This window comes from Brachycentrus maculatus, unplaced genomic scaffold (assembly GCF_059751285.1).
Source record: "Brachycentrus maculatus isolate JH-2025_06_01 unplaced genomic scaffold, ASM5975128v1 h1tg000459l, whole genome shotgun sequence".
NCBI classification, from domain to species: domain Eukaryota; kingdom Metazoa; phylum Arthropoda; class Insecta; order Trichoptera; family Brachycentridae; genus Brachycentrus; species Brachycentrus maculatus.
This window is the reverse complement of record NW_028281206.1, coordinates 1524557-1552533: the sequence shown is the minus strand read 5'-3', so window position 1 is coordinate 1552533 and position 27977 is coordinate 1524557. Positions and strand designations below refer to the sequence as shown.

The following is a 27977-nucleotide window of genomic DNA, read 5'->3' as shown; positions in this document are numbered from 1 at the left end:
AATTTTATGAGGGGAGAGAAATTTCAAAGTAATATTTATTAAATTACAGGGCAAAGTAGAAGGTAAACACAGCATAGAAAGATGACGTATATCCTGGCTTGACAACTTGAGGGAGTTGTTCCACTGCAGCATTAAATCGCTGTTGAGATCAGCTGACGACAAAGTGAAAATTGCAATGACGACAATAATAATAAGAAGAAAAGTAAATAATAAATAAGCAAATTTGTAAAAAATTCATTGAAAAAAATAATACCGTCATTTAAAAAGATACCAAGTTGATACAAAATTAAATTGAATGCAGATTTCCAAGATGTGTGTGCCACAAAACCACGACATATTCCAGATAAAAGACTATTGTAATACGGCCGCGTTGGCAGCGATGGAAGGCGAGTTGATGACCTCTCCCAAGCTGTCAAGAAGTTCTTTCCTATAGTCGTCGAAGTCCCCATCAATCTGGTGAAGAAAAAAAATGTCAAAAACATGTACAGGTAACCCTGTTTATCGCGATCCCGGTGAGTGTTGATTCGCTACAACGCGGTATTTTAACCAGTTCCCTGTCTAGCCCGAACTTGACTCGGACAAGGAGTTTGTATTGCATTTGACGAGCCAGATCACTGCTCGGGTAAGTCATATTCCGACTTGTCAGTCCTACTTTACCCGAGTCAAATATTGACCCATTTGTTTTTATTGAATAACCCGAGAGGTGTTCGGACAGTCTTATTTCGACTTCTTCATGTGTCCTGCCGGGTCTCCCCGAGGTTGACGATCACTCGGTAGAAACCTTGTCTGCCCTGGGCAGCACCAAACAGCTCCGCCACACCTCTCATCCCGGTCCACTCTCGAATGTTCCGAAGCCAGGAAAGCTGCCTTCTTCCAACCCCTCTGCGACCCTCAATCTTCCCTTTTATGACCAGACTTGTTTGTGTTTCGACTTGTGGGTGACAATTTCCTGCACCAACTAATTTTCTCGCCAAAATTCAACTGTGAAGTGGTCAAACAACACTTGCCTGGCTTCAACATATTCCAGGAATAGTCATAATATGTGCTTGCACAAGCGAGCTATCTTTCTTTATCTTTCACAAGAAAATAACGTTTCGACACCTGTTCCCGTGTGAAATTTGAGTGTAAAAATAATCAAAAAGGCCTTTTCTCTTCACAATCAAAGTATGTACATAATTGTTAGAAGAAAATGATGAAGATTTTAAGGCAGTGAGTGCTGTAAAGTGTGGCTGAAATGGATTATTTGACGATAGGCAAATTTTACACAAAAACGTAGAGAGGCCAAAAGAGGAAATATTCTTTTTTGCAAAAGGGAAAAAATAAATAAGTAATGAATTGTATTTATATGACATTGTTATTTAATGTTTATTTAAAAATGTAACTTGGGTCTGTGTATTCCATGTTTTAAAATTTATTGCACAAAAAAATGCTTTTAACACTGTAAAAAATAACATTGTACATTATTTTCAATGGTGTGCAACCTTTGAAATTACAAAAGCGCATAAATGCATCCTAAATGCACCTATTACAGCAAAAATTTATCAGGTATGTATACAACAAATGTTGTTTTCATAATTCTGTAGAAGAAAGTGGTGATTTTTTGGCCCGTTTCTCGGAAAATAACCCAAGAGTAGGGTGGTTCATCCCTACTTATTATCTGGTAATAAATGGATTGTCAAATTTCGCCTATCATGGCCATGTCTGGAATCCACTTCCCGCAATCGACGGGGATTACTATTTGTACATCTTACACCATAATAAGTAATTGTAATAAGAACTGAAGAGTGATAAAGTGGAAATAAAAAGGACTTGATTACCTCATTTATGGTTTGTTCCTCGATAACGTACAGCGTACACTGCGTCTCTCTGATCAGTCTCTCGTCGTGAGTCACAATGACCACGCCGCCCTTGTAAGCCGTGATTGCTTCAGCGAGGGCATCAATCGATTCTATATCCAGGTTGTTTGTAGGCTCATCCTGCGGAAAAATAAACCAATATTAACACATTTCGGACTGGTGTTTTTTTACACTTGCGGACCGCTGGCGACGGGATTTGATAATTGTATACATATAGTTTAGACCACTGGTTCTTAACCTGGGTTCGATCGAACCCTAGGGGTTCGGTGAATCAGTCTCTAGGGTTCAGCGGAGCTCACACACCCGACTTATTGTACGATATTATGTAAAGTGATACACTATACAACATATTCATTTATCCAATAGATCTAGTACATTATTTGAAAGGAATATATCAATCTAGCAATAAATTTTTATAATTAAAGGGTTCGGTAAATGCGGATATGAAACTGGTGGGGTTCGGTACCTCCAACATGGTTAAGAACCACTGGTTTAGACCTTAACAAAGAGATTGCTACAAAATATTCATATAAAAACATTAAATAATTCCTTCTTTTCTAACTTTGAAATAAGGCTGGCATGGTTTAGAACCACTGGTTTAGACCTTAACAAAGAGATTGCTACATAATATTCATATAAAAAACATTAAATAATTCCTTCTTTTCTGACTTTGAAATAAGGCTAGCGAAGAAGGTAAAAATACACTTCCTGTCCTTACACGTTGATACTCCTAGATTGTGTTCTTTGCTAGGATGCCGACTACGAGTTATCTCATACTGTGTTTACTTGCCATATTTGTGCAGCTATGATAAAATTCCTAGTATATCAGTGCTAATATGGATAGATGGCGCATGGGAAGAGAGCAAAAAACAATGCTGGCTTACATGGACAGAAAATTTATTGAAAAATTAACAGAAAATATAATTATAAAAAAGTACCATGTCTAAGCTAGACAAAATCTTGAAAGACCGGGGTGTGAGTAACAACACCAAGATGAAGCTTGTCAGGAACTTAGTCCACTCCATTTTTCTCTATGCTGCTGAAACATGGACCATAAAAGGAGCAGAAAGGAGAAAAACGGACGCCTTCGAAATGTGGTGTTGGAGGCGCATGCTCAGAATTCCATGGACAGCTAGACGCACCAATCAGTCCATTCGCCAGGAACTACGCTTGGATGGCTGGACTCTGGCCAATATCTGTACCCGATGGATTCTCCAGTTCTTTGGACACGTTGCGCGTGGCAACGAGGATTGCCTGGAACGACTAGTTGTGATCGGTAGCCTGGAGGGAAAGAGAGGGAGAGGAAGATTCCCCACACGATGGACCGATCAAATTAAGGCAGCAGCAGGCACCTCAGTGGTTGGAGCGCTTCGTGCAGCATAGTCAAGGGATAACTGGAGAAGAGTCATTGCTTCTGCAAGGGTCACAACCCTCAGCAATGAGGAGTAAGACGGAGAAGAAGAGATAATTATAAAAAATCAAGGAGTAAAATAATATTTTTAACGTTGGCTTTTTAGTCACCAATGTGATAGTGTCATAGTGTGATAGCTCACCAGTATGATGACGTCGGGCGCGTTGAGCGTGAGTTCGGCAAGCGCCACGCGCGCCTTCTGGCCGCCGCTGAGATCCTTCATCTTGATGATGTGCGCGTGGCTCACCAGCCCGAAGGAGCCCAGCGCCTTGCGCGCCTTCTCGTGCTGCAGCCCAAACAGGCGCTGCAGGTACTCGGCCGGCGTCTCCTCGGCCGTCAGGTGCTCACCGGAGTGCTGGTCGAAGCGCCCTATCCTCTGCAAACGTCAACAAACATTTTACAAACAAATAAATACATGGAAAATATATGATCTCCGGTTATGTTCTTATTGTAAATCTGTAAATGGAGTGCCATGTCTAAGCTAGACAAAATCTGGAAAGACTGGGGTGTGAGTAACAACAGCAAGATGAAGCTTGTCAGGAGCTTGGTCAACTCCATTATTCTCTATGCTGCTGAAACATGGACCGATCAAATTAAGGCAGCAGCAGGCACCTCGGTGGTTGGAGCCTTACGTGCAGCGCAGTCACAGGATAAGTGGAGAAGAGTCATTCAGAGTGCTTCTGCAAGGGTCACAACCCTCAGCAATGAGGAATAAGACGGAGAAGAAGAAATGGAGATATAATTTTTATTTTTAAAGGTGTCAACTTGATGTATCATTATTCCCTTTTATTATGAAAGAAGATGGAAGTCTGAGCATCCCAGGGTTTACAGCCTGACATTTGGCTGACATAAGTGATCACTTTATACACTTGTGTAACACTCACCATTCTGTCTATTATTGGACATCTGTATTTAAGCCAGCCAAATGTCAGGTCATTAGCCCAAAAACACACATTCAGACTTTTATATTTTTTTCAGATAAAAAATTCAGACACCTATAATATTGTATATCGTAGTCGTACAGGAGAAAGTAACCAACTAACAAACCGTAAAATGTTCAGGAGGGCCATTCAAGTCACTTTTGCTTGGCAAGAAAATAAACATCAATGCAGTTAGTCATTTTTAACAAGTCGATATGTTATACTTCCAAGTTTAAAATCCATTGGGGTTTTTTACAAGGCAATATTAAGCTAGTAGGATGTAAAACAGTGAATGATCACGTTTTTGTAAAAAATGCACTTGGTCACTTTCTCCTGTATGACTACGATATGTATATTGATATATCGCTCACTCCTTTCAAGAACGTCACAAATCAAAAATTGTCAATTTTCAGTTGTACATGTTTTCGGAATGCCCAGAAAATGTACTATATCCCAGCGAAAGTGGCATAGTTTTAACTTAATATTTACCCGCTACAGGGCAGAAAATGTTGTTTTTGCATTTTGAAGAAAAGGTAATCTTTAATTTCTCTTTTTTTAAATATACTCAATATTTTTCAAATGGAAAAAAAACCTTCAGGTTTTACCTAAAAAGATCTGTTGCACAGTAAAAAGTTCAATGAGTGGCTTGATATTTATTTTTGATGTGTTGTGTTATATTTTTAAAGTTTAAAAATGTTCTCCTTAAAAATCAAGTTTTTTGATTTATGACGTTCTGGAAAGGAGTGAGCGATATCATCCGTAGGGTGATATATCAATATTTTCAATATCATCCATTTGAATATTTTGTACATAAATTTCCAGCAGAAACAGCCTTCCAGCAGAAATTTGTTGAAGCATCCTTGTTTCCACTTACCAAGCGATGGTTTCTGATGAGTTCTCCTTTTGTCGGAGACAAGTCTCCCACCAGCAGCTTGAGGAAGGTGGACTTGCCAACTCCGTTGGGTCCCACGATGGCGATACGCGATGACAGATCAATACCAAACTCCGTTTTCTTGAACAGAGGCTTCTGACCATCGTAGTTGAAGTCCACATCTGAGAAAAAACAAAGCCATATTATTAATATCATCCTGACATAGTGAAAACCTGGTCCCTGTAAATAAATCTTGAGTAAGGACTTATCCGACATCGAATCCGCGATAACTCATAAGCAACACTTACTAGAGGTGGTATCATAAATGATAAAAAGGTGAAGGACATTGCTACCATAAACCAAGCTAGGACACAAAATGCCGAACCCTCTTCTACTGGAACGGAAGGCCTGTTGACGACAGGTAGCAGTCCGGCTTCTCCTGAGGAGTGCAACGTGGTTGCCTCCAGACTGCCGACTGTCGTCAACAGGCCTTTCGTTCCTGTGTTTCGGTATTTTGTGTCCTGGCTTGGTTTATGGTAGCAATGTTCTTTACTATTTTAATCATGTATGATACCACCTCCCGTGACAGTTCGTTATGAACTATCACGGATCCTTTGAATGCTGTTAAGGGGGCAAAGCGCCATGTTCTGGAATGGTGTTTCCAGTAAGGAGCGACTCACTGTGCAGTCCCAGGATGGGCGGCTGCATGTTGGGCGGGTCGGGGAAGGAGAACTTGACGAGGTAGTCCTTGGGGCGCGCCAGCAGCTCGCTGGGCCCGCTGTCCTCCTCCTGCTTCTGCATCTTGGTCCGGTTCTTCTCCTGCTTGCGGGTGAGCGCTTCCTTCTGCTTCTTTTCCTGTTGACAACATCATTTTATTTATTGACTCGGTATTAACTTTATGGAACTACAAGATGATTTGAATATAAAAATAAAATACTTGTGCACAGTTTGAGAGTTTTCACAGGTCGCGGACGGCATATGAGTCGTATCGCGCCAACCCTAGCACTGCTCGCATGTTTCCACAACCCAACTGAGCTTGCCAGCTGCCACTTGACACTTTTTATTGGAAATGTACGGGCCAATATTTTTGCTAATGCATATGCTCGACCCCCTAGTATTTTCAGAATTGCAACCTGGCAGCCATGGATGCAGTGAAAATTGCCAACCTAGTGACATTACAGAAAGGTCGTTTAACATTTTTATTTTCAGATGGGAGTTGCATTTATCATTTACCTTGCTTATTGCGTACAAAGTTTATAGATCTGTTAGTGGATTTTGGTTACTTCTAACTAAAAACATATTTAAATTGTTATTCATTATTTTTTTTAGACGGGAGTTCCATTTATTATTTGTATATGCTTATTTTGTCCGCCTCCGTAGTGTAATGGTCAGCACGCTCGGCTACCATTCTGGAGGTCCTGGGTTAGATTCCCAGGGGGGGTCAAATAAATATAAGTAATTTTTTTCACTCTAATATGTATTTATTCAGTATTACCCTGGACTGGTACCTGAAGCGGAGGGCTGATCACCTTTCCTTCGTGTGTAAACGATTAAGATAACACTGCGTTTATATAATGCAGTGCCCTATGCACCATTGGGGTGCGGATAAGGGTTTTGAATTTGAATTAAATATATGAAAAATTAGTGGATTTTCGTTACTTCTAGCTTAAAACATGTTTCAATTTATTTTGCGTTGGGTAAAGGAGGGATAATCTAGAGTGGGCCAGTCAGGAATTTGTCAGCATTTGCTCATTGCTGGGAAGAAACCACGTAAAACTCCTCAGGAATTCAGAGAAGGGGAAGCGTTTGACATTTTCTTCTGATCTAGGCCAATTCATCTGCTACAACTAAAAAAAAATTACTTAACTCTTAGCACTCTGTAGGCCAGACATTCTGGCCCGCATGATTCTGGTAGGCAGCTCCGTGGGCCACAATGTCTGGCCCGGCGCAGGTATAACTTTAATCACTGATTTCTCTATCACCCAATCATATTCTACCCAAAAATATTTCAGATAAATACAGTTAATCTTAATTAACATGGTCATACGAATTGCCAGACAGAGTGTCCCAAAATCAATGAATCAATGAATCAAACCCTTATCCGCACCCCAATGGTGCATAGGGCACTGCATTATATAAAGGCAGTGTTATCTCGATTGTCAGCACACAAAGGAAAGGTGATCAGCCCTCCGCTTCAGGTTGGTACCTTAAGCGGAGGGCTGATCACCTTTGTCCAGGCTGATATTGAATAAATATTAAAGTGAAAAAATCACTTATATTTATTTGACCCCCTGGGCATCGAACCATCCCCAAAAAAAATAAAATAAAAAAATCCCAAAATCAGGGAACCAAAATATTTATTTTAATAGTAGAAAAACGTCACTTTTTTTGATCATAGTACCTGACCAGTTATGAGAAAAAATGGTCAGAGTGGAAAGGGTTAAGAAGAAACTTACGGCGGCCTTCTTGGAGGTCCCGTGCGCCTTGAGCTCCTTGATCCTCTTCTCCTGCTTCTCGTACTCCTTGACCTGCTCTTTGCGCTTCTGCACAAACATCTTCTTGAACATGGAGTAGTTGCCCTTGTAGTAGTGCAGCTTGTGCTGGTCCAGGTGGATGATCTCGTTGCACACGTTGTCCAGGAAGGACTGGTCGTGGGACACGATAAGCAGCGTCTTCTTCCAGCCCTGGAGGTAACTAGAGACCGGAAAATACCTCCTTGATATGCAGTACACAAAATACCATCCGCTGCAGATAGCTTTTTTATAGGTAAATAACATAAATGGTAGGTGTGCGATCAAGTTAAGGCAGCAGCAGGCACCTCCGTGGTTTGGAGCGCTACGTGCAGCGCAGTCAAAGGATAACTGGAGAAGAGTCATTGTTTCCACAGGGGTCACAACCCTCAGTAATGAGGAAAAAGACGGAGAAGATGTACATAAATTACATAAGTCTCCGTTTATACCTTATCTTACAGACTGTAAGACGTCTGCCTCCGTGGTGTAATGGATAGCGTGTTTAGCTATCGTGCTGTAGATCCCGGGTTCGATTCCCAGGGGGGTAAAATAAATATTGGTGATTTTACACTATAATATTTATTCAATATTACACTGGACTGCTCCCTGAAGCACAGGAATGATCACCTTGCCTTCATGTAAGTAGCAATCAAGATAATACTGCCTTTATATGATGCAGTAGTGCCCTATGCACCATTGGGGTGTGAAGAAATTTCGGAAACTTTAATCCACGGGTTGTTTAACTCTTATTATGACAAGATTCTTGTCGAAACCGGTTGGAGAAAAGTACCAATAAAAAGTGGTTAAAAACAAAGTAGTTTTATTTTATAAAGCTTTGTTTATATTTAAACCAATAGATGGAAGCATATTCTTTGAAACCTGTATTTGAAATTTGCCATTGAAAAAGATTAAATAAATGAAACAACTTAATTAGACTTACTTGTCAAGCCAAATAACAGCGTTGAGATCTAAATGGTTAGTAGGTTCGTCAAGAAGCAGTAGAGTTGGTTCTATGAACAGCGCCCTGGAAAAACATGTGCTTGAGTTAATTTCTTTCAAAATGGAAGCCTTTTTTCTTGAGCAAATTTTTTTCAATGTGTCCGCCTCCGTAGCGTAATACTCAGCACGCTCGACTACCATACTGGAGGTCCCGGGTTCGATTCCCAGGGGGTGGGTCAAATAAATATAAGTGATTTTTCACTCTAAGATTTATTCAATATTACCCCGGACTGGTACCTGAAGCGGAGGGCTGATACATTTCCTTCATATGTTAACAATCAAGATAACAACATTTATTACATATAATTATATTTATTATGTACAAATTCGCAAAATAAAAGGAAAAAATATATTTAAAAAATTAAAAACACTGCATTCATATGATGCAGTGCCCTACGCACGATTGGGTGGCGATAAAAATTTACACACACTTAAAATGTTTTCATATTTATAAGATTTTTTTTTACACTTATATTTTAAATTTAAAATAACCATTTTGAAAAAAAGTTTTTTTTTCTAAATGTATGCCATTTTGCTTCAGTTAATTTTTTTCAAGATGTATGACATTTTGACTGGATTATTGAGACACGGTGAACGGTGTACCTTGCCAGGGAAACCCTCATCCTCCATCCTCCGGAAAAGTTCTTGGTGGCTCGGTTCTGCATTTCCTTGTTGAATCCCAGACCGGCCAGGATCCTGCGGGCGCGGGGCTCAGCGGAGTCTGCTCCTATGGCCTTCAATTCCGCATACACCTAAAAAGGAGAGATATCACGCTGGATATTGATCGTTTTCATGTGTCTGAAGGGGTATTCCGAAGCAGGATTCTTCTACATCTTTAACAAAAGTGTTCTTGCTTACATTTGAATTTTTGTTAATGTATACGCTTTAAATTTTAGTTTGTAATTGTATGTGTTAATTTTAAATGAATAAATTAAAAGTTTAATTGAAATTTAATTGAATTCAATAATAATCCTTAACCCTTTGACAGATGAGTTTTAACTCTAGATTACTAAACTATCCTACAAGTGACATTACCAAACATTTCAACTCTGTGAAAATAGTACAGAAAACCATAATTAAAGTTATTTAAAAAAAAAAACATATATCCAACAAAATAATTATTTATAAAATTTCAAGTCCCAAACATAGAATCCATTTATAAAAAAACGCAATTTTTCAAATACTAAAGGGTGACAATTATTCAAATTTAACAAAAAAATTATCATCGAGATTCTCTAACGATTTTTCTACTCCAAAATACAACACCAAGCAATTTCAGCAAAACTTCAAATATTTGGCAATCAAACATTTCAATAAACTCCCTAAAGAAATTTATAAAAATATAGATGGTATAAATATACTTAAGAAAAAAATTAAAGCTCTATACATATAAATCTTGAAAAAATATACAAAAAAAAACTATTATATCTTTTATTATATAACATTAAACCACGAGTGTAAATCCCTCTCCAAGCACAAGAGCACAGTCTCTTTTATGGAGAGGCACAGCGAATCGAAATATAAAAGTTCTCCATATGTATAAATGATTAAAATGTATTATGTTATCAATAAAAATGTAAATATATTAAATGAATAAAAAAAAAATCATAAAAAATACAACATATTTATAAAAAGGTAATAAATAAGGTGATCAAAAACTTTTATTATTTTAGACGTAATATGTAGTAACATTCTTTTTTTAAATATATAATAATGATTTTTTTATGTACATTAGGAAGGTACTATGAAACAGGGGGCGCGAAACGACACAAACATTGTTTTTTCCTGGAATCGTCATTTTGCCATCGCAATTTTTACGATAGTTTAGTATTCTATGTTTAGTGAAGAATATATTTGTTAAAAGGGCAGGTTTTTTTAAAATTACTGATAATGAAATAATGCATTATTCTAAGGCATTAAAAGAAAAATGCTCCGAATTCCATGGACAGCTAGACGCACCAATGAGTCCATTCGCCAGGAACTACGCTTGGATGGCTTGACTCTGGCCAATATCTGTACCCGACGGATTCTCCAGTTCTTTGGACACGTTGCGCGTGGCAATGAGGATAGCCTGGAACGACTAGTTGTGATCGGTAGCCTGGAGGGAAAGAGAGGGAGAGGAAGATCCCCCGCACGATGGACCGATCAAATTAAGGCAGCAGCAGGCACCTCAGTGATTGGAGCGCTACGTGCAGCGCAGTCAAGGGATAACTGGAGAAGAGTCATTGCTTCTGCAAGGGTCACAACCCTCAGCAATGAGGAATAAGACGGAGAAGAAGAAAAGAAAAATATTTTCTAGATTGAATGATTTTTTTAATTGAATGTTTACTAAGAGAATTTTCAAATACTTTCTAAATTGATGTTAGATACACGCTAATTCTCCATCTAGTATTTCTAGCCCATAGCTCTAGTATAATCTAGAAACTGCCGCCGATACTACGGTAAAATCAGTTTGAGCTATTTCTTTGCCTGTACCAGGTACAGGCAAATCCACAAAGGATTTTTTTGCCCGTATGTGGTACAGGGAAATCGGACAAAGGGTTAAATATATTGACAAAAAATATAACATTTTTCTTACAATGTTACAGCCTACCGGGAACAGCCTTATTAAAACCTCTTGGCACTTAAAGGTTAATAAAAGAAATATTTTTTTTACCTGATTGAGCCTATCTTGTTTGGATAATTTTCCTTTGACAACTTGAGCCTCCAGCTCCTTGCATTCATTCAGTAACTCTGTTTGAAAAAAAAATGTATATCAGATTTATGTTTTATACTGACATTTCTTGGTGGAACTGTATTTTATATAATAAAAATAACAACTATGTATATGGTATTTTCCACATACATTTTATTTGACCAGTGACCGGGTTTCGTCGTTACCAATATCACCAGTTTGATGATGTCGGTAATGACGACACCCGGTCACCGGTTAAATAAAATACATGTGGAAAAAACTGTAGTAGTAATTTTATTATGTAAAATTAAATAAATAGTAAAATTAAATAAGTCCTGGAAGTGAAAAAAAAGGATAAAAGTAGACTGAATGCAGTCAAAATGCGATCCCAAAAGATGCGAGATGCGATCGATAAAATTAAGAAAGGTGTGCTGAGGTGGTTTGGACATGTGAAACAAGATGAAGAGTGAAGAAAGATCAAGAAAACAAATTTATGGGGGGAATATAGTTGGAAATAGGAGCAAGGATTGGCAAAATTAAGTATGTCAAATACTTGGACAAAGTCAGCTTAGGAGTCAGAATGATCGGCGGGTATGTATGAGGAAATACACGAACAAGGAAGAGGCGAAGAATGTTTGATTACTTATTTATTTTTTTACAAAAATGTTGATAATATTAGTATACCAACCGGGTCGACCAAAAATCGCATGTGTTAGACATTTTGTGTAGTTTTGAGTGTGTAAATGGTGCTATGGTGGTGAAGGGTAGTATTGTTTGCATGCTGTGGTAGTGATTGTCCTGACGAAGAGACGGGTACGTCTCGAAACCGGTAGACATAAAAATTTCGGTGAGTGGTTATACATTAATATTATTAACATTTTTGTAAAAAAATAAATAAGTAAAAATGACTAACCACAGAGTAAATGCATTAAATATTAATAATATTGAGAATTTTTGATTCTCTCTTTATTTTGTCCATTTAATTTTGAGTTTACTTAGTAAATGCAGCTACAGTGAAACCTCTATCTATCGTTGCTCGAATAATTGTTTTCTCGGATGTGTCCTTTATTTCTTCTACCCCAAATTCTTTTCATACAAAAATAGATCGCACTGAACATTTCTATTCACCATTTTACCACATTCATCGTTTGAATTACGCTGCATATTTGGCATATTATGTGTTCTGAATTGATTTCTGGAGTCCATCATGAGAGAAGCGTTCATTTTCTTTTCCGTTATCGCGGTTTCTACTGTCTATTCCTGGGTCAGTGTCCTACTCTATGGTCGCTTTGTCCGTTTCCGCTGATTTGGTATCCGGTCATCCATGGATTTGGGTTGTTCATAAAGCGTCATTTTCCCATCGTGTAACGACGTTCGTTGATTTTGTCCGATCAATTCGAAAAAATCGTATTCATTCCTGGGCAGTATATCGTAGATAGTGTTATAAACTTTGAAAACATATTTAGTTCTTTTAATTTACGTCATTAAAACGTCAAGTTCTTGTGTATAACGGATAATTATCGTGTTTATTTTGATTGCGAGACGCCGCCGCCATTTTGAGTGCGCGGTAATTGTTTACAAACACCGTGAGAAGTGTGTGAATCTTATTATTATTAAGTGTCTCGTCTTCTATAAAAACAAAACTAAAGAAGTGCTCGTATTATAAACTTTCGCTTCAATCCAAACGGCATTGTCGCGCATTTACCGAAAAAACTTTTCATTTCGAATATTTTATAAACAAAACGACGCCATCTTGAAACACGTGTTTGTTGTTTACAAACATCGTGCGAGTCAAGATTTTCAAGGGCGACGGATAGTTAATTAAATTTTTATAGAACTTTATGCTTTGTGCCTAATTTCATATAAATTTTCACATCTGTCCGAAAACACCGATCTTTATAGAAAATGAGTGATACAGAAAATGTTTCGCCATTATCGCCGGTAGCTGGGCCTTCTCAGCGCAGTGAATCTCGAAAAAGATCCTGCGATCCATCCGTTTTATCGTCAGATTCAGAGTCTCCTGAACCGCGTCAGCAAAAGCGCCTTAAAGTGTTAATGGACCCACGGATAGACTATCTAGTTCAGCAGATAGGACTTTTGACTGACGCCGTGTTCCAAAGTCAAACCGGGGCTAAGGTCGCGGCGCCAGGCGACACTTCTCCCGTAGACTCGGGATCGCAAGAAGACGACGACGGTTTTCTACAGCAGCCTCCTGGACTAGAGGAACACGAGGATCCTCAGGATATCCAAGAAGAGCTGCAGCTGGATTTCCAGGAACCCAGCACAGTAGTCAAGGAACCTATCCATCCAACAGCAAATCCCATCAGGATTCGAGCCTTAGAAAAGCTGCAACACTTTGGTAGTGAAAACTGGGCAGGCGTGCGATATGCTGATGTCCAGAAGAAATTTCTGGCAGAGCCATCGTTTGTTGAATTGAAAGTCAACGACGAGCTCAGACGCTGCGATGTCAGCTCCCCTGCCCAGGCTTCGCTGGAAAGGTCTTTCGCCGCTCTATCTCATGCCCTCCTCATACAAAAAGAGGAGTTTCAATCAGGGCTCCAAGAACTGGTCAATTGGGCCGCTGATAAGAACACAATTCTTAATAAAAGAAACGTATTCGATAAAGTAAAAGTTTTGTTTGCTCCTGACTCCGCATACCAGAAGGTTTCCGAAGATATTCTTCAGATGGTATGTGGCAGGCGCACAGAGGCGGTACAATTCCGCAGAAAATCCATCCTCGGGGAAGTCAGAGACGAGCATGTCAGAGAGGGACTTTGCAAAATCCCTCCTTGCTCAGAATATCTCTTTGAAAAGGGGAATCTGACGGCCTTCCTCTCTAGGGTAGGTACCTCTGACAAGCTTACGATAAAACCTGCAACAACCCATCCTTTATCAAGACCCCAGGTTCCTACCAGAAAAAAGCCAGATAACCAGTTTTTTCGTGAACAGCGAAGGCCTCTCGCTAACAAAAATAACGGTCCTCCCAGAGGAGAAGCTGGCCCCAGCAAATTTTCCACCAAGAAAAAAGGGGGAGGCAAGTCTACTTCTGGTAGTTCAAAAGGAAAGTTTAGAGGAAGGCACACTCGAAATTGACGCCAGAAGGAATCCATTTCGCGGGGGATGCTTAAAGTTATTCCAGGCAGCATGGGCGACACTGGGAGCACCAGCATTTATGCTAAAAATGATAAGGGGGACACGAATACCATTTGTGTCAAAACCTCCTTTGATAATGCCACACAAGAATACTTTAAATCACCTCAGCACACCCCCTTCTGCCGAGATGGACTCCCAAATAAAGGAACTCACCGAGAGCGGTGTTCTGGAAGCCGCGGATCTCACTCCCAGCTTCTTATCAAAAATGTTCCTAACACCAAAATCGGACGGCTCCTCACGGGTAATCTTCAACTTGAAGTCCCTAAACCTGTTTTTAAACCCTGCTCCATTCAAACTCATAAGCCACTGCAAGGTTCCGGAATTTTTGCAACCAAACGATTGGTTGACAAAGATAGACCTCTCACAAGCATACTACCATCTCCCGATCGCATCAAAGCATCGGAGATTCTTGCGCTTGGTCTACCGAGGAAACTTGCTTCAGATGACAAGTCTGCCCTTTGGCCTTTCATCTGCTCCCAGAATGTTCGCGACCCTTACAAATTGGGTAGCCGAGTTACTGCGTCAGAAAGGTATACGGACAATCGTGTATCTCGACGACTTCCTCCTTGCGAGCCAATCCAAGGAAGATCTAGGCCGACAAACGCGGCTAGCAGTAAACACTCTACAATATCTGGGATGGAATGTAAATTTCCAAAAGTCAGTGCTCTCCCCAACACAAAAGTGCGAATACCTGGGGGTCGTATGGGACATGCGCAACAATCGCAAGTCCCTGTCAGAACGGAAGTGTGCGGCATTCCACCAATCACTTCGAGCGATACTGTCTTCTCGCCGATGGTCACGAAAGCAAGCGGAAAGTCTCCTGGGAAGGTTAAACTTTGCCAACTTCGTGGTGAGAAGAGGACGGCTGCACTGCCGACAATTGCAGATAGCGAGCAAACCGCTGAAGCAACTTCCACCCAGAAGATTAGTTCCAATGACCGAGGAGTGCTTGCAGGAGGTGGAATGGTGGTTAGAGAACTTGAACTTGTCAAGCACCATTCACAAGGAAATGTTCAGTCATTTCCTGACAACAGATGCCTCAGACCTGGCTTGGGGAGCAACTTTAGACGATTTAACCTTATCAGGTCAGTGGACCGTCCAACAGAAAAAGTGGCATTCAAACCGAAAAGAGTTGTTCGCAGTGCTTGCAACCCTTCAACACTCAGCTCACAACCTCTCCGGTTCAGAAGTCTTAGTGCAATCGGACAACAAATCAGTGGTTGCGTATATCTCCAAGGAAGGGGGCACCAGATCCTTAACACTTTTAAATCTGACCCAAGACCTCCTGATCCTTGCAGACAAGTGGGATATCTCGTTGACAGCTCAGTTTCTTCCCGGAAAATACAACGGAGACGCGGATCACCTATCTCGGGGAAAAACACCTCCGGAGTGGCACCTTTTACCGGCAGCAACCCAACCGATTTTCAATCTCTTCGGGCAACCCGATATAGACCTATTTGCTTCCGTAACGGCACACGTGACTTCGACATACGTGTCAAGAGATTGCACGGACTCGTGCGCAATCTTTCAAAACGCTTTCAGTCAATGTTGGGACTTCAATCTGGCCTGGATATTTCCTCCGCCAAATTTAATACCAAGAATCCTAGCACACCTGAACAAGGCGACCGGAACATACCTTCTCGCAGTCCCAAGGTGGCCGAGGGTGTTCTGGCGACCAGACCTAATACGCCGATCATTAGCGCCACCACTCAAAATAGCAAACCTGGAATCGGTACTAATCGACACATCCACCGGCAAACCTCCGCCCAAAAATCCAAGAACTGGAAATAGAAGTTTGGAAAATTGGGGGTGGGACGGCGTTTTGAGTAGATGGAATCCTGAGGAAAAGAATTTGCTTCTATCAGGGTGGCGAGCTTCGACGCTAAATACCTACAAGCCAGCTTGGGATAGATGGTGCCGCTGGGCATCAAATAACAATTTCCATCCTAACAAACCGTCTGCAAACCAGGTGGCCAGATACCTGGCGCAGTTGTTTATCGAAGAGAAATTGTCATACAATACTATACTAGTACATAAGTCAGCGATAGCAACATTCTGTAACCCAACAGCTGAGGAAAGTCTCAGCTCTAATTTTTTGGTAAAACATACCCTTAAAGCAATAGCCATGGCAAAGCCTACTCTCCCAAAATCTCCAATCTGGAATCCACAGATTGTTAAAGATTGGCTCTGTAAAAATAGCCCTAAACTAAACTCCTTATACGAGATATCGTGTAGAGTGGCAACACTATTGCTGCTCTCGTCAGGACGAAGAGTACACGACCTGACGTTACTAAACATCTCGGATGGAAACCTGCAGGATGAAGGCACTTCTATTATATTACATCCGTCTTTTGGATCAAAGACTGACACCCGGTTACACCAGCAATCCAGCTGGAAACTTTTAGAATCACCGGAGCTTAATATAAACCCAGTCTTTTGGACAAGAAAACTAGTAGAATTGTCCAAGGATCGAAGGTCGGAAGTGGATAACCTTAATAACCTATTTATAAGTACGAGGGGCCCCGTAAAAGCGGCTACAAGAACCATAATAGGAGGATGGGTAAAGAGCACGCTGAAAATGGCAGGAGTGGAAGCTACCCCCGGCAGTACACGCTCAGCGGTCGCATCCCTCAATTGGTTAGAAAACTACCCAATTGATAATATCTTAGAGAGAGGAAATTGGAAAAGTGAAAATACCTTCAGGAAATATTACCAAAGAGAGTTGCTTAATCACACCGTCTCAAAAGACTCCTCTCTAGCAAGCCTGTTTCAACCAGTTAACATCAAATAAAGGCATCACCCGGTCACCAGGAGATAACAGACAGATCTCTCATGATGGACTCCAGAAATCAATTCAGAACACATAATATCGGAGTTTTACCTACCATTAAAACTCTTATTATGTTTCTATTGATTTCTGGAGTCCAGGTAAGACCTACCTGGTGCATCATGAGCTTTATGAACAACCCAAATCCATGGATGACCGGATACCAAATCAGCGGAAACGGACAAAGCGACCATAGAGTAGGACACTGACCCAGGAATAGACAGTAGAAACCGCGATAACGGAAAAGAAAATGAACGCTTCTCTCATGATGGACTCCAGAAATCAATAGAAACATAATAAGAGTTTTAATGGTAGGTAAAACTCCGATATTTTATTTGTGTTTTTTTTTATTTTTTTCAATTTTCTCAGTTTTGTTGTATTTGACAACGATATTCCAATTTGAAGGATAGAAATTATTGAATGCTTGTGTAACAATAGGTTAACGGATACAGCAGAAAAGGTCGATATCCGTGAAGAGGAGTCGCTGCCTGCACCTTCATTTTCAGAAAAAAGATTTAAAATCTTTAAAAAAAAATCTTAAAATTGTTTTCTTCTTAGAATTTTAACCTACCAATGGTTATGCAGATTGGGAGGACGGTATCTTTACCCGATCTTATCTCCTTGTGTATTGACTTTTTAATCCCGCATACATAGTTTATTTCAATAGGTCCCTTTAAAAACAATAGATAGAGGTTTCACTGTATTTCTATTCAATTGAATTCTATTGTGACACGTGTTTCAATGCATTCCAAGTGAACCTGAAGTGAAGTCTAAATTTTTAAGATGCAGACTTGGATCGGTTAGTTGGCTAGGTTAGGTTAGGTTAAAGTAAGTTAAAAGAATCAGCGGTTTAAATTAAACGCTAAATCTTTAAATAAACTGATGAAAAGGTTTTTAGATGAAAAAAAAACCCTCTTCTTCCTACCCGTCCTCCGGACGTCGCTCTTGAGCACGCTCTCGACGGCGGTGAGGTCGTCGGCCACCACCTCCTGCTCGCACAGCAGGATGTCGATGGTGGGCGGGATGGCGAAGGCGCGCTGCGCCAGGTGCCGCAGCAGCGTGGTCTTGCCGTGCCCGTTGGGCCCCACCAGCCCATAGCGTCGCCCGCTCGCGATCAGCAGGTTGGCGTTCACAAACAGGTCGTTGCCCTTGGCGCTGATCGTGAAGTTCTCCACCTTTATGTCCACGGCGTTCTCCAGCGCCGCCATCTGACCTGAAACGCCACCATTTTATTATTTTACACATTCGCGTGGTTAACACGAGGGTAACACAAAGAGAAAGCTAAACTGGCAGTGCACAACGGAGTCCTGATTCCAACTCTAATGTATGGAAGTGAAACATGGAGTTGGCAAAAGAAGGATGAAAGTAGACTGAATGCAGTCGGAATGCGATCTCTCAGAAGAATGTGCGACAAAACGATGTATGATAGATGTTCGAATAGTGAAATAAGGAAGGAATGCAAAGCTGAGATAAGCATTATCGATAAAATTAAGAAGGCGTGTTGAGATGGTTTGGACATGTAGAACAAATGAGTGAGGAAAGAACGGTAAAACAAATTTACGAGGCGAATGTACTTGGGAAAAGAAGCAGAGGAAGACCGAGAAAAACATGGCACGATCAGGTATTCCAAATACTTGAAAGTGGTCAGGTTAGGAGTCAGAGCAATCGGCGGGTATGTATGAGATGCATGAATGTGGAAGAGGCGAAGAATGTTTGCAAAGACAGAGTGGTGTGGCGTTCTATTCTCTGATTATTATTACTATTACTATATTCTATTATTATTATTACTATATTCTATTCTGCGGGGAAGCGGCGTGATGGTTAGTTAGTTAGTACCTACCGTAATTAATTATCTGTGCACGCCACTGCCTACCCATACATACAACTAAAGAAAATTAGCACTACAACGGATAGAAGACAAATCGTCATACTGCCTATATTTTTTACGAAATCTTGCGAAAATATCGGCAATAAATAAACAAAGACAATACTGGAATGAGCATGTAAATGGAATGTCAGAAGACAGACTTCCACGTATCGCCCTTCAAGGAAATCCTAAAGGACGTAGACCCCAAGGCTAACTAACTAACTAACTAACCATCACGCCGCTTCCCCGTAGGGGTAGGCAGAGAGAATAGAGCGCCACACCACTCTGTCCTTGCAAACATTCTTCGCCTCTTCCACGTTCATGTATCTCCTCATACATACCCGCCGATTGTTACGACTCCTAACCTGACCACTTTCAAGTATTTGGCATACCTGACCCCCATGCAGACCTCCAAAAAGGCGGAGAGATGGCCGGCAGCCAATATCCCAAGAGCGACAGGCGGAGACAGATCCTGAGGATCTATAAAAAAAAAGAAGACTTATTGTGTAAGCAAGTTACCCGCAGTCTTCTGCGTCTGGCTGATGGTGAAGTTGCTGTCCAGCTCGCTGTGCCCCTGGCCGCCCTTCTTGGTCATGAGCTCCATCTGCTTGTCGTACTCCTGCTGCTTCTTCAGCTTCTTCTTGTCCTTGTGGGTGAGCTTCTTCTCCTCCTCCTTGTCCTCCCGGGGGACCTCAGCCGCCGCCGCCGGCTTGCCGTCCTCGCTGCCCGCGTCCGAGAGCTCCGCCTCCTCCTCTTCCTCCTCGCTCGACACAGCCCGCTTCTTGATGGACTTTTTCTTCATTTCGTTCTTCGACTTTTTGTCCTTTGCCTTCTTGTCCTGGAAGGAAAATGCACCTGTTAACCCTTAGAGTGCGAACCGTCGATAGACGGACTCTCTATGAATGCGTATAAAGTGCGGAACGTCGGAATACCGACTATTGCGCAATTTGATTTAGGTATCGACCTGTACCGCATCCGTAGTGTAATGGTCAGCACGCCCGGCTACCGTTCTGGAGGTCCCGGGTTCGATTCCCAGGGAGGGGGTCAAATAAATATGTGATTTTTTTCACTGTAATATTTATTCAATATTAACCTTGACTGGTACCTGAAGCGGAGGGCTGATCACCTTTCCTTCGTGTGTTGGCGATCAAGACTACACTGCGTTTATGTAATGCAGTGCCCTATGCACCATTGGGGGCTCAAATACGAATTTATATTCTTCTTCTTCTATTTTAACTACGAGTGTCTCATGTTGTTCTCGGAGGTCCGCTCCCGAGAGGTGGATGACCAGCTATCTTTCCATCGTTTAGGTGGTCTTCCTGGGGGTCTGTTACCTCTCGAATTTATGTTTCAGCTATTTAACCCTTATGCTTCAAATAAATACAGTGTTACCTAGATCTTTAACACATGAAGGAAAGGTGATTAGCCCTCCGCCTCGGGTACCAGTCCAGGGTAATATTGAATAAATATTAGAGTGAAAAATTATGTTTATTTGACCCCTCTCCTAGGAACCAAACCCGGGACCTCCGAAACGGTAGCCGAGCGTGCTGAACGTTACACTACAGAGGCGGATGAATTCGAATTTGAACTTTACTTGGTAAATACAAGTATTTCTTGAAATCTATTGTGACATGTGTATCGATGCATTACGCATCATTATCAAACATTGCGTGTGAACCTAAGTTTAAATTTTTAAGTTGCGGCCTTGAAACATTAAAGGATGAAGACAGGGTAGAAGCTGTTTCTTATTTGTTGTCAGTAGTAACATGGACTTTTATTGTATTTTAACACTGGATTGGTACATTCAGATAAATTAGATATCTTAACAGAGACATACAAAGGGAATACGGAATCCTGGGTATTCACAGGGTCTTACAACCTAAATTATAATGTTTTTTTTTTTACCTTTTTACTGTCTTTCTTATCTCCGCTGGCCTTCTCTTCCTTGACCTCCTCCTTCACTTTGGTCTCTTCTATCTTCATCTGCACCAATTCTCGCTCTATCTCTTCCAAATCATCTTCGAGGTCTTCTTCGTCAATTTCCGAATCTGATTTAGCCTTGTTCTTCTTTTGTTTGTCTGTAACAAAGGAATCCTCATTTTATGTAAGGCCCTGCGTACGTCAAATAGCAGCTTAACTTTCTTTAAACCCGGGGGGTAACATTTGACGTAATTGATTAATTGATTGTGAAAAAATAAGATTTTTTTTCGAAATATATGTATGGTTTTGAGAAAGAAAAGGTTTTCGAAAGGGAAAGAGTTAAAGAAAAAATATTCCCTATATATTCTAAAAAACCAATAATTATTCTAAAAAAAAAAATCAGGCGTGAAATGATGAAAAATTGACACTCGTACTGCCATCTGTGGTTGTATTCAAACACCAACCCACACTTCAGATAGTTTTTATGTTTTACCCACGACATTTTATTTGAAACAAAGTTTGTGTGATATCATCGTAATGACACTGTGAAAGAAAACCCACAAAATACATTGTTGCCCGAAAGAGATACGTTTTCCAAGGCATCAAATACGATTTCCATTACCACAATGTTGCCAGATAGGTTTCCCGCCATTTGAGAGACTGGTGAGAATTTTAAAGCAATCACTAGACATTTTTATATTAATTTTGAGTAAAAGACGTGCCTGAATTTAAAAGGCAATTTTTCAAAGAAAAAAATGCTTCTGTAAGATACGGTAGCAGTAGTACACCAGCAAATAAATTAGTGTATATTTTTGAAGCCAACTTACTCTTCTTTTTGGTGACTGGTTGAACAATTTGCAAGTCTTCCTCGACATCCATCTTCAGCTCCTTGTCACTGTCACCATCGGACCAGTCGTCTTTTTTCTTACCTGAAGCATAAGATACCAAAACACAATGAAATAAAACACATGTTTTGAATATTGAAAGCATTAACTTGGTGGATCATATTGATATATTATTTCGAGAAATAAAAATACTTTGTGTTCTGATCCACATAGTTTTGGCAACAACCTGTTGCCCTCTTCAGGGTTTTAAATAAACCCTCAGTTGCGCAGTTGAGCGTCTACTCAAGTACGCTACGGTGCTTTGGCTATTTTTTATTATTATTATTGAACCATATCCGCTCCCTAGGCGGAGCATATGGAATCCACAAACTGTCTCCAGGCTTTTCTGTCGGCTGCCAGCTCCCTTGCATCCTCCCAAGTCAGATCCGCGTCCCGAAGTTCTGACGAGAACTGCCGACGAATTGTCAGCAGGGGTCGTCCTGGGATGTCTTGTAAAAGAGGCAAGCTTGATGGCGGCTCCCGGGAGGCATGCGGAGTACATGGCCAAGCCAACTGAATCGCTTTTTCTTGACGACAGTTGTTACCAAGATTTGCTGCGTCCTACGCCTTATCTCTTCATTCCTCACAAAGTCAAACCACCATTGGCTATTTAACATGAATGAATCAAACCTTTAGCTTTCTTCTTGGGTTGTGCTTTGGTCTGTTTTTTGGCATCAGCTACAGAGCTGCTGACGGATTTCTTGTCGTCTCCCGACTCCTCGCCTTCGTCTTCGCTGCCATCACCCTTCTTGCCTTTTTTACCTAGTAAAAAATATTTTAAAACATAATTAACAACCGAAATTAGATAATTTTACATATCTTTTTATTTTAACTTCATGTACGAAAAAAAAAGAGGTTTTTTTTAAATATATTTTTTTATATTGTTGACTTTGTGGTATGTCTGCCTCCGTAGTGTAATGGTTAGCACGTTCGGCTACCATTCTGGAGGTCCCGGGTTTGATTCCCAGGGGGGGTCAGATAAATATAAGTGATTTTTCACTCTAATATTTATTCAATATTACCCTGGACTGGTGCCTGAAGCGGAGTGCTGATCACCTTTCCTTTGTGTGTTAACGATCAAGATAACATTTTTTTGTATAATGCAGTGTCCTATGCACCATTGGGGTGTGGATAAGGGTTTGAATTGAATATTACACTCTCCTTATAATTCATCGTTCACTTTGTGTGTTAATATACATAGTGGTGGGCTTATTGCTAAGAAGCAATATTTTCCAACCAACCAAAAACAGACTAGTGTTATTGGTCAAAATATGTTTGGTTTCTTATATAGCTGTTTGAAATCAAAGGGTAAATATGTAGTGCTTGAACATAAAGTATAAACGAGAATGAAAAAAATTATTAATTGTAATTTACTGCCGTATTAATAAAGCAACTAGTTTATATGAAATATTTATGAAAATTATAAATTGATGATAATAAGGAAGGCAAAGGAAGAAGGGAGTTTAAGGAAGGAGGTAGAGGGAAAACTAAGGAATGAGGTTTGTAAATAGAGAATAAATGTAAATAACAAAGTAAAGTGACCGAAACAAAGAGAGCTAGGTCAGTATGTAAAAGATAAAAGATCAGGCCTTCTCTATAAGGATGGCAGAATAGAGTAGCTGTAAGATAAGAAAATATAAATTAGAAGAAAATATAACTTTTTTACTATTTTTTTACAAAACTGTTAGTATATAACCACTCACCGAGATTTTTGTCTACCAGTTTCAAGACATACTCGTCTTTTCGTCAGGACAATCACTATACCACCATGCAAACAATGGTACACGTAATTACTATAGTACTATTCACATTCATAGTGCATGTCAGACCTCGGCCTTTAGTGCATCTTGTTCCACAATTCTTAGTGTATGTAGGTCCTCGGGTCGACCACTAACGCATGTGATTATCATTTTGTGAAGTTATAAGTGTGTAATTAGTGCTGTGGTAGTGAAATATAGTATTGTTTGCACGCTGATGTAGTGATTGTCCTGACAAAGAGATGGGTACGTCTCGAAACAGGTAGACAAAAATCCCGGCGGGTGGTTAAATACTAAAATTACTAACATTTTTGTAAAAAAAAAATAGTAAAAATGACTAACCATAAAGTAAATGCTTTAAATATTTAAAATATTAATAGTGTGACTAACGTACCCTTCTTTTCTGCATTTTTCGAATCGACTTCATTATCTGACCAGTCATCATCCTTTTTACTTCTACCTGTAAAAAAATTTGGTACAACTAAAATAAAAAATAAATAAAAATACGCCTGAAATATTTTGTAAACATTTATTATTTACTAGCTGTATCTAGTGCGTTGCTTTGGTCTTAGTCTTAAATGTAAAATAAAGAAAATAACGCATAAAAACATGCATTTATTAAAATACAGTGGTGTGTGAAAATTTCAAACCAATCGGTGAATAACTTCTAGAGATCTAAGATAATGAACAGATGAACATTTACATTTTTACTAATTGAAGATTGATAAAATTATGAGCATATTCTAATGCAACCTTGTGACAAAATTTCAATGTAATTGGTAAATTACTTTAGGAGATTTGAGATTTTAAACAAAGTAACCTTTCCATTTTCATTAATTTGAGATTTATTTTTACCTTTTTTCTTAGCAGCTCCTTTTTTACTCTTAGCATCTTGTTCTTTTTCTTGTTTCTTATCATTTTCTTCATCGTCTGAGAAGTCATCTCCCTTCTTACCTTTTCCTTTAAAAAAAACATATGTATTATATATACACCCATGTATTCAGCAAACCTTTCAACACTATACCATCGGATGACACCGCAATTTCCACTCTTCTTTGACTCCTTCTTTTTCCATGTTCGCTCCCTAGGTGGAGCATATGGCCAACACGAGACGTCTCCAAGTCACTCTGCCAAGCGCCATCTCCTTGGCTTCCTCCCAGGTCAGTCCGGCACCCCAAAGTTCCACTGAGTATAGTCAATGAATGGTTGTCATCAGTCTTCCGGGGCGCCGGAATCTTTGTTTTTTTTTTTAACAAGTCATATTGGGAATCAATTTATTTATTATTTGAAACATATAACAAACTAACCTTTCTTTCCTTTGGCCTTGGCGGGTTGTTTTTCTTCTTCATCATCCGAATCAAAATCATCATCTTTTTTACCCTTTCCTTTAAGTACAAAAAAATACAATAGATGGATAAAAATATTCAATGAGGTGCAATATTAACCTGGAATGTGATCACATTGAGTTGCAAGTCTTCGGTTTGATACAACTAATTTGAAACACAACCAGTTTCATATTATTTATAACTGATTTGGCATTAACTGTGGAAAAATAGAATGATTTCAATGTATGAATGAAACACTTTTATAAGACCACTTTTAACTTTAAAAATTGCTCTTATACAGGGTGGCACAAAATTAATCATCCTTTTGGAAGAAGTTATAATTTTTGCAAATGGAGTTGTACGTATATCATAATAGACATTTATGAATAAGACAGCTTAAGTATACAAAAAAAAAGATAAAAGGACACAAATATGTTTCAACATTGGCACAAATATGTAACAAAAGAAACTGTAGAAAACCAAAACCAATGTCGTGATAAGAAAAACTGCATTAAAAAAAAACTATTTCTATTTGGATGAAGTTCTTAAACGATAAATGTTACTATGAAACACGACACCTAAAATAAATACTGCTTAAGACCCAATCAATATCCAGATGGAAATGATGTAAGATTTAAAATCGATGAAATGGTTCTTAATAACAGATCTTCGTACTGACCAATCTAAATGGGCCACCCTGCATATTTTTGCAACGATGCAACGTAGCGTAGCGTATCGCACTAATGGGGCCTTATTTGTGTATTTGAAACTAGCCGTGTCCACTATAGTAATTTTGTGTACAAACCTTTCCCTTTTTTCTTCATGGCCTTTCCAGTGGGTGGCTTCTCAGACACTTTTTTCTCATCATCAGAACCTTCATCAGATGACCCATCGTGCTTCTTCTTGTCTTTACCTGCACACAATATAAAAATATAAACAATCATGGGATATATATAAAAGGGGGTCACCTCCGTGGTGTAATGGTCAGCGTGTTTAGCTACCGCGTTGGAAGTCCGGGGTTCGATTCCCAGGGGGATTAAATAAGTATTAGTGATTTTATACCACTATTAATATTTATTTAATATTATCCTGGACTGGTCCCTGAAGTGCAGGCGTGATCACCGTGCCTTCATGTAAGTAACAATCAAGATAATACTGCATCAATACGATGCAGTGCTCTATATACCATTGGATGCGAATAAGGGTTAGAAGAAAAAGTGAGCAGTGTTATCCAATAGCTCTGTAAGTGCCTTGGTGGAATTCAGTTAGCAGTAACTAAATCATTTCTAATATCTTCTAGGTTCAGACGTTAATTTATAACATAATAACTGTACCCTTACACATGTTACTGTGGCTCAGCTTGGTTAAAGGGAAAAGAAAGCACACATTCCTTATATGCATAATTTCACTTATGCTTGTGAAGCAATGAAAATATTAAAATTCTATGAAACAACAATGCAAATGAAAACATAGAAAATGCAAAGTGATATTGTATCAAGAAGCACGCTGTACGAAATGAGCTATATTTAGTATTGCACGTGTTGTTGTTACGTACAACAGATGACGCTGCCATTACGGTTAAAAAAGCTGTTTTGAAAATGTATTTTTACCTGTCACAGATTACACCTGTTATATTTTATATAGATAAAATATTCAAACGCAAAGTAATGCCAAATTTTCAAAGCAATCGGCGAATAACATGAGAAGATTTAAGATTTTGAACAAACTAAAAATTAACTTTTTTTAAATATATAGATTGAAACCTTTAATTTTTAAATACAGGCCACTTAATTGAATGCAGTATTGATTTGTGTATATCATGTTAACACAAATATTTTATTTCTAAAGAAAAGATGTGTAAATCATTATTAATTTTACATTTTATATAATAATTCACTTTGTACACCTATAAAATATTAACCACATGTATTTCAGTAAATAAAATCATTGAGAATTTCTAAAAATAGCTCCCAACAAATAATCAGAATAAATACATATTCATTTCTTATTTTTTAAAAGATATCAATCAATTTAAAGACTACAATTAGTATTTTTGGCATCGTAATAAGGAAACATATTCATAATATTTTAATTGTCACACAAATAAAAATGAGTAAAATACGACGTCACTGTTTCACGCAATATGTTGTGAAATTCCAATTTGACCACAAATGTCAGGGCTAACCTTTTTTCTGAGATTTCTTTTGGGCTAGTTTCGCCATGTCTTCGTCGTCTGAATCAACAACAGCTTTTTTGGGTACAGGATTCTTTTCATCGTCATCGCTCCAATCGTCTTTTTTCCCTTTTGTTTTCTTCTTGGTAGCTTTCGCTTTAGACTTTGAGGTTAACTCTTCGTCTTTATTGTTAGTCACTATTTTGGGGCTTTCTTCGATATCGCTGTCGAAATCTTGGTTTTTCTTATTTCCCTTCTTTTTCGACATTGTACTATTTTTTTCAATAAAATTTAAGAAATTGTCAAAACATGCACAAACAACGTGGCCCGCACGATATTTCAGCACGCACGGTGAATAACTATTTTCTAGACAGATTGTGACCGTATAAACGTCAAATTCAAATATATTGCCATAACATGGAATGAAATAACTCGCTATACATTTGAGCGATTTTTTTTATCAAATCCCTTTTCAAACAAAATGTTCTACAGTAAATTTAAATAATAAAATATCTAGTTACATAAATTTTAATATATCGAGTTTTGGTGGTCATATACAAAATTTAAAAATAAAATACTGTCAATGTCTTTTATGTATCTGAGATTAAACTAATTTATTTAATTTTATCAACATTTCTACAAAAATGTTTCAAACAATCCTTTACCCTAAATACAAGCTAAAAAGCTCAGTATAATTGGTATTAGATTATGGCAAAAAAGGAATTGAAAAAACAAACAAACATAATATACGTCTTCTCTCATAAAAAAACTTAAATTAATTGTTACATAACCTGATGATTGAAGAAGTGTATTATTTTCTAATAGAGTAA

The 27977-nt window shown here is 39.1% G+C and overlaps 1 protein-coding gene across 1 annotated transcript; it reads right to left on the bottom strand.

Annotated features, from left to right (window-relative positions):
• Positions 1-2: 2 nt before the first annotated feature.
• LOC148302367 (ATP-binding cassette sub-family F member 1) lies at positions 3-27519 on the bottom strand. The gene is made up of 19 exons (XM_088271715.1): positions 27160-27519; positions 25780-25887; positions 24957-25034; positions 24505-24609; positions 24044-24109; positions 22523-22654; positions 21836-21937; positions 20994-21166; positions 19608-19926; positions 18147-18434; positions 11224-11300; positions 9171-9319; positions 8509-8592; positions 7515-7752; positions 5739-5913; positions 5062-5240; positions 3410-3643; positions 1818-1976; positions 3-453 (listed from the first exon to the last, which is right to left on the bottom strand). Exons 1-19 carry the CDS (start codon positions 27413-27415, stop codon positions 352-354), a joined length of 3024 nt encoding a protein of 1007 aa, XP_088127841.1. The 5' UTR covers positions 27416-27519; the 3' UTR covers positions 3-351.
• Between the last annotated feature and the right edge of the window lie 458 nt (positions 27520-27977).

Bases quoted from the DNA above. Each gene is read 5' to 3' on its own strand.
- LOC148302367 (XM_088271715.1), bottom strand. From the start codon at position 27,415: ATGTCGAAAAAGAAGGGAAATAAGAAAAACCAAGATTTCGACAGCGAT. The intron at 7,753-8,508 runs GTAAGTCTAATT...TCCGGTCTCTAG, and splicing joins GCTGTTATTTGGCTTGACAA to TTACCTCCAGGGCTGGAAGA. The intron at 5,914-7,514 runs GTAAGTTTCTTC...TGTTGTCAACAG, and splicing joins GGACCTCCAAGAAGGCCGCC to GAAAAGAAGCAGAAGGAAGC.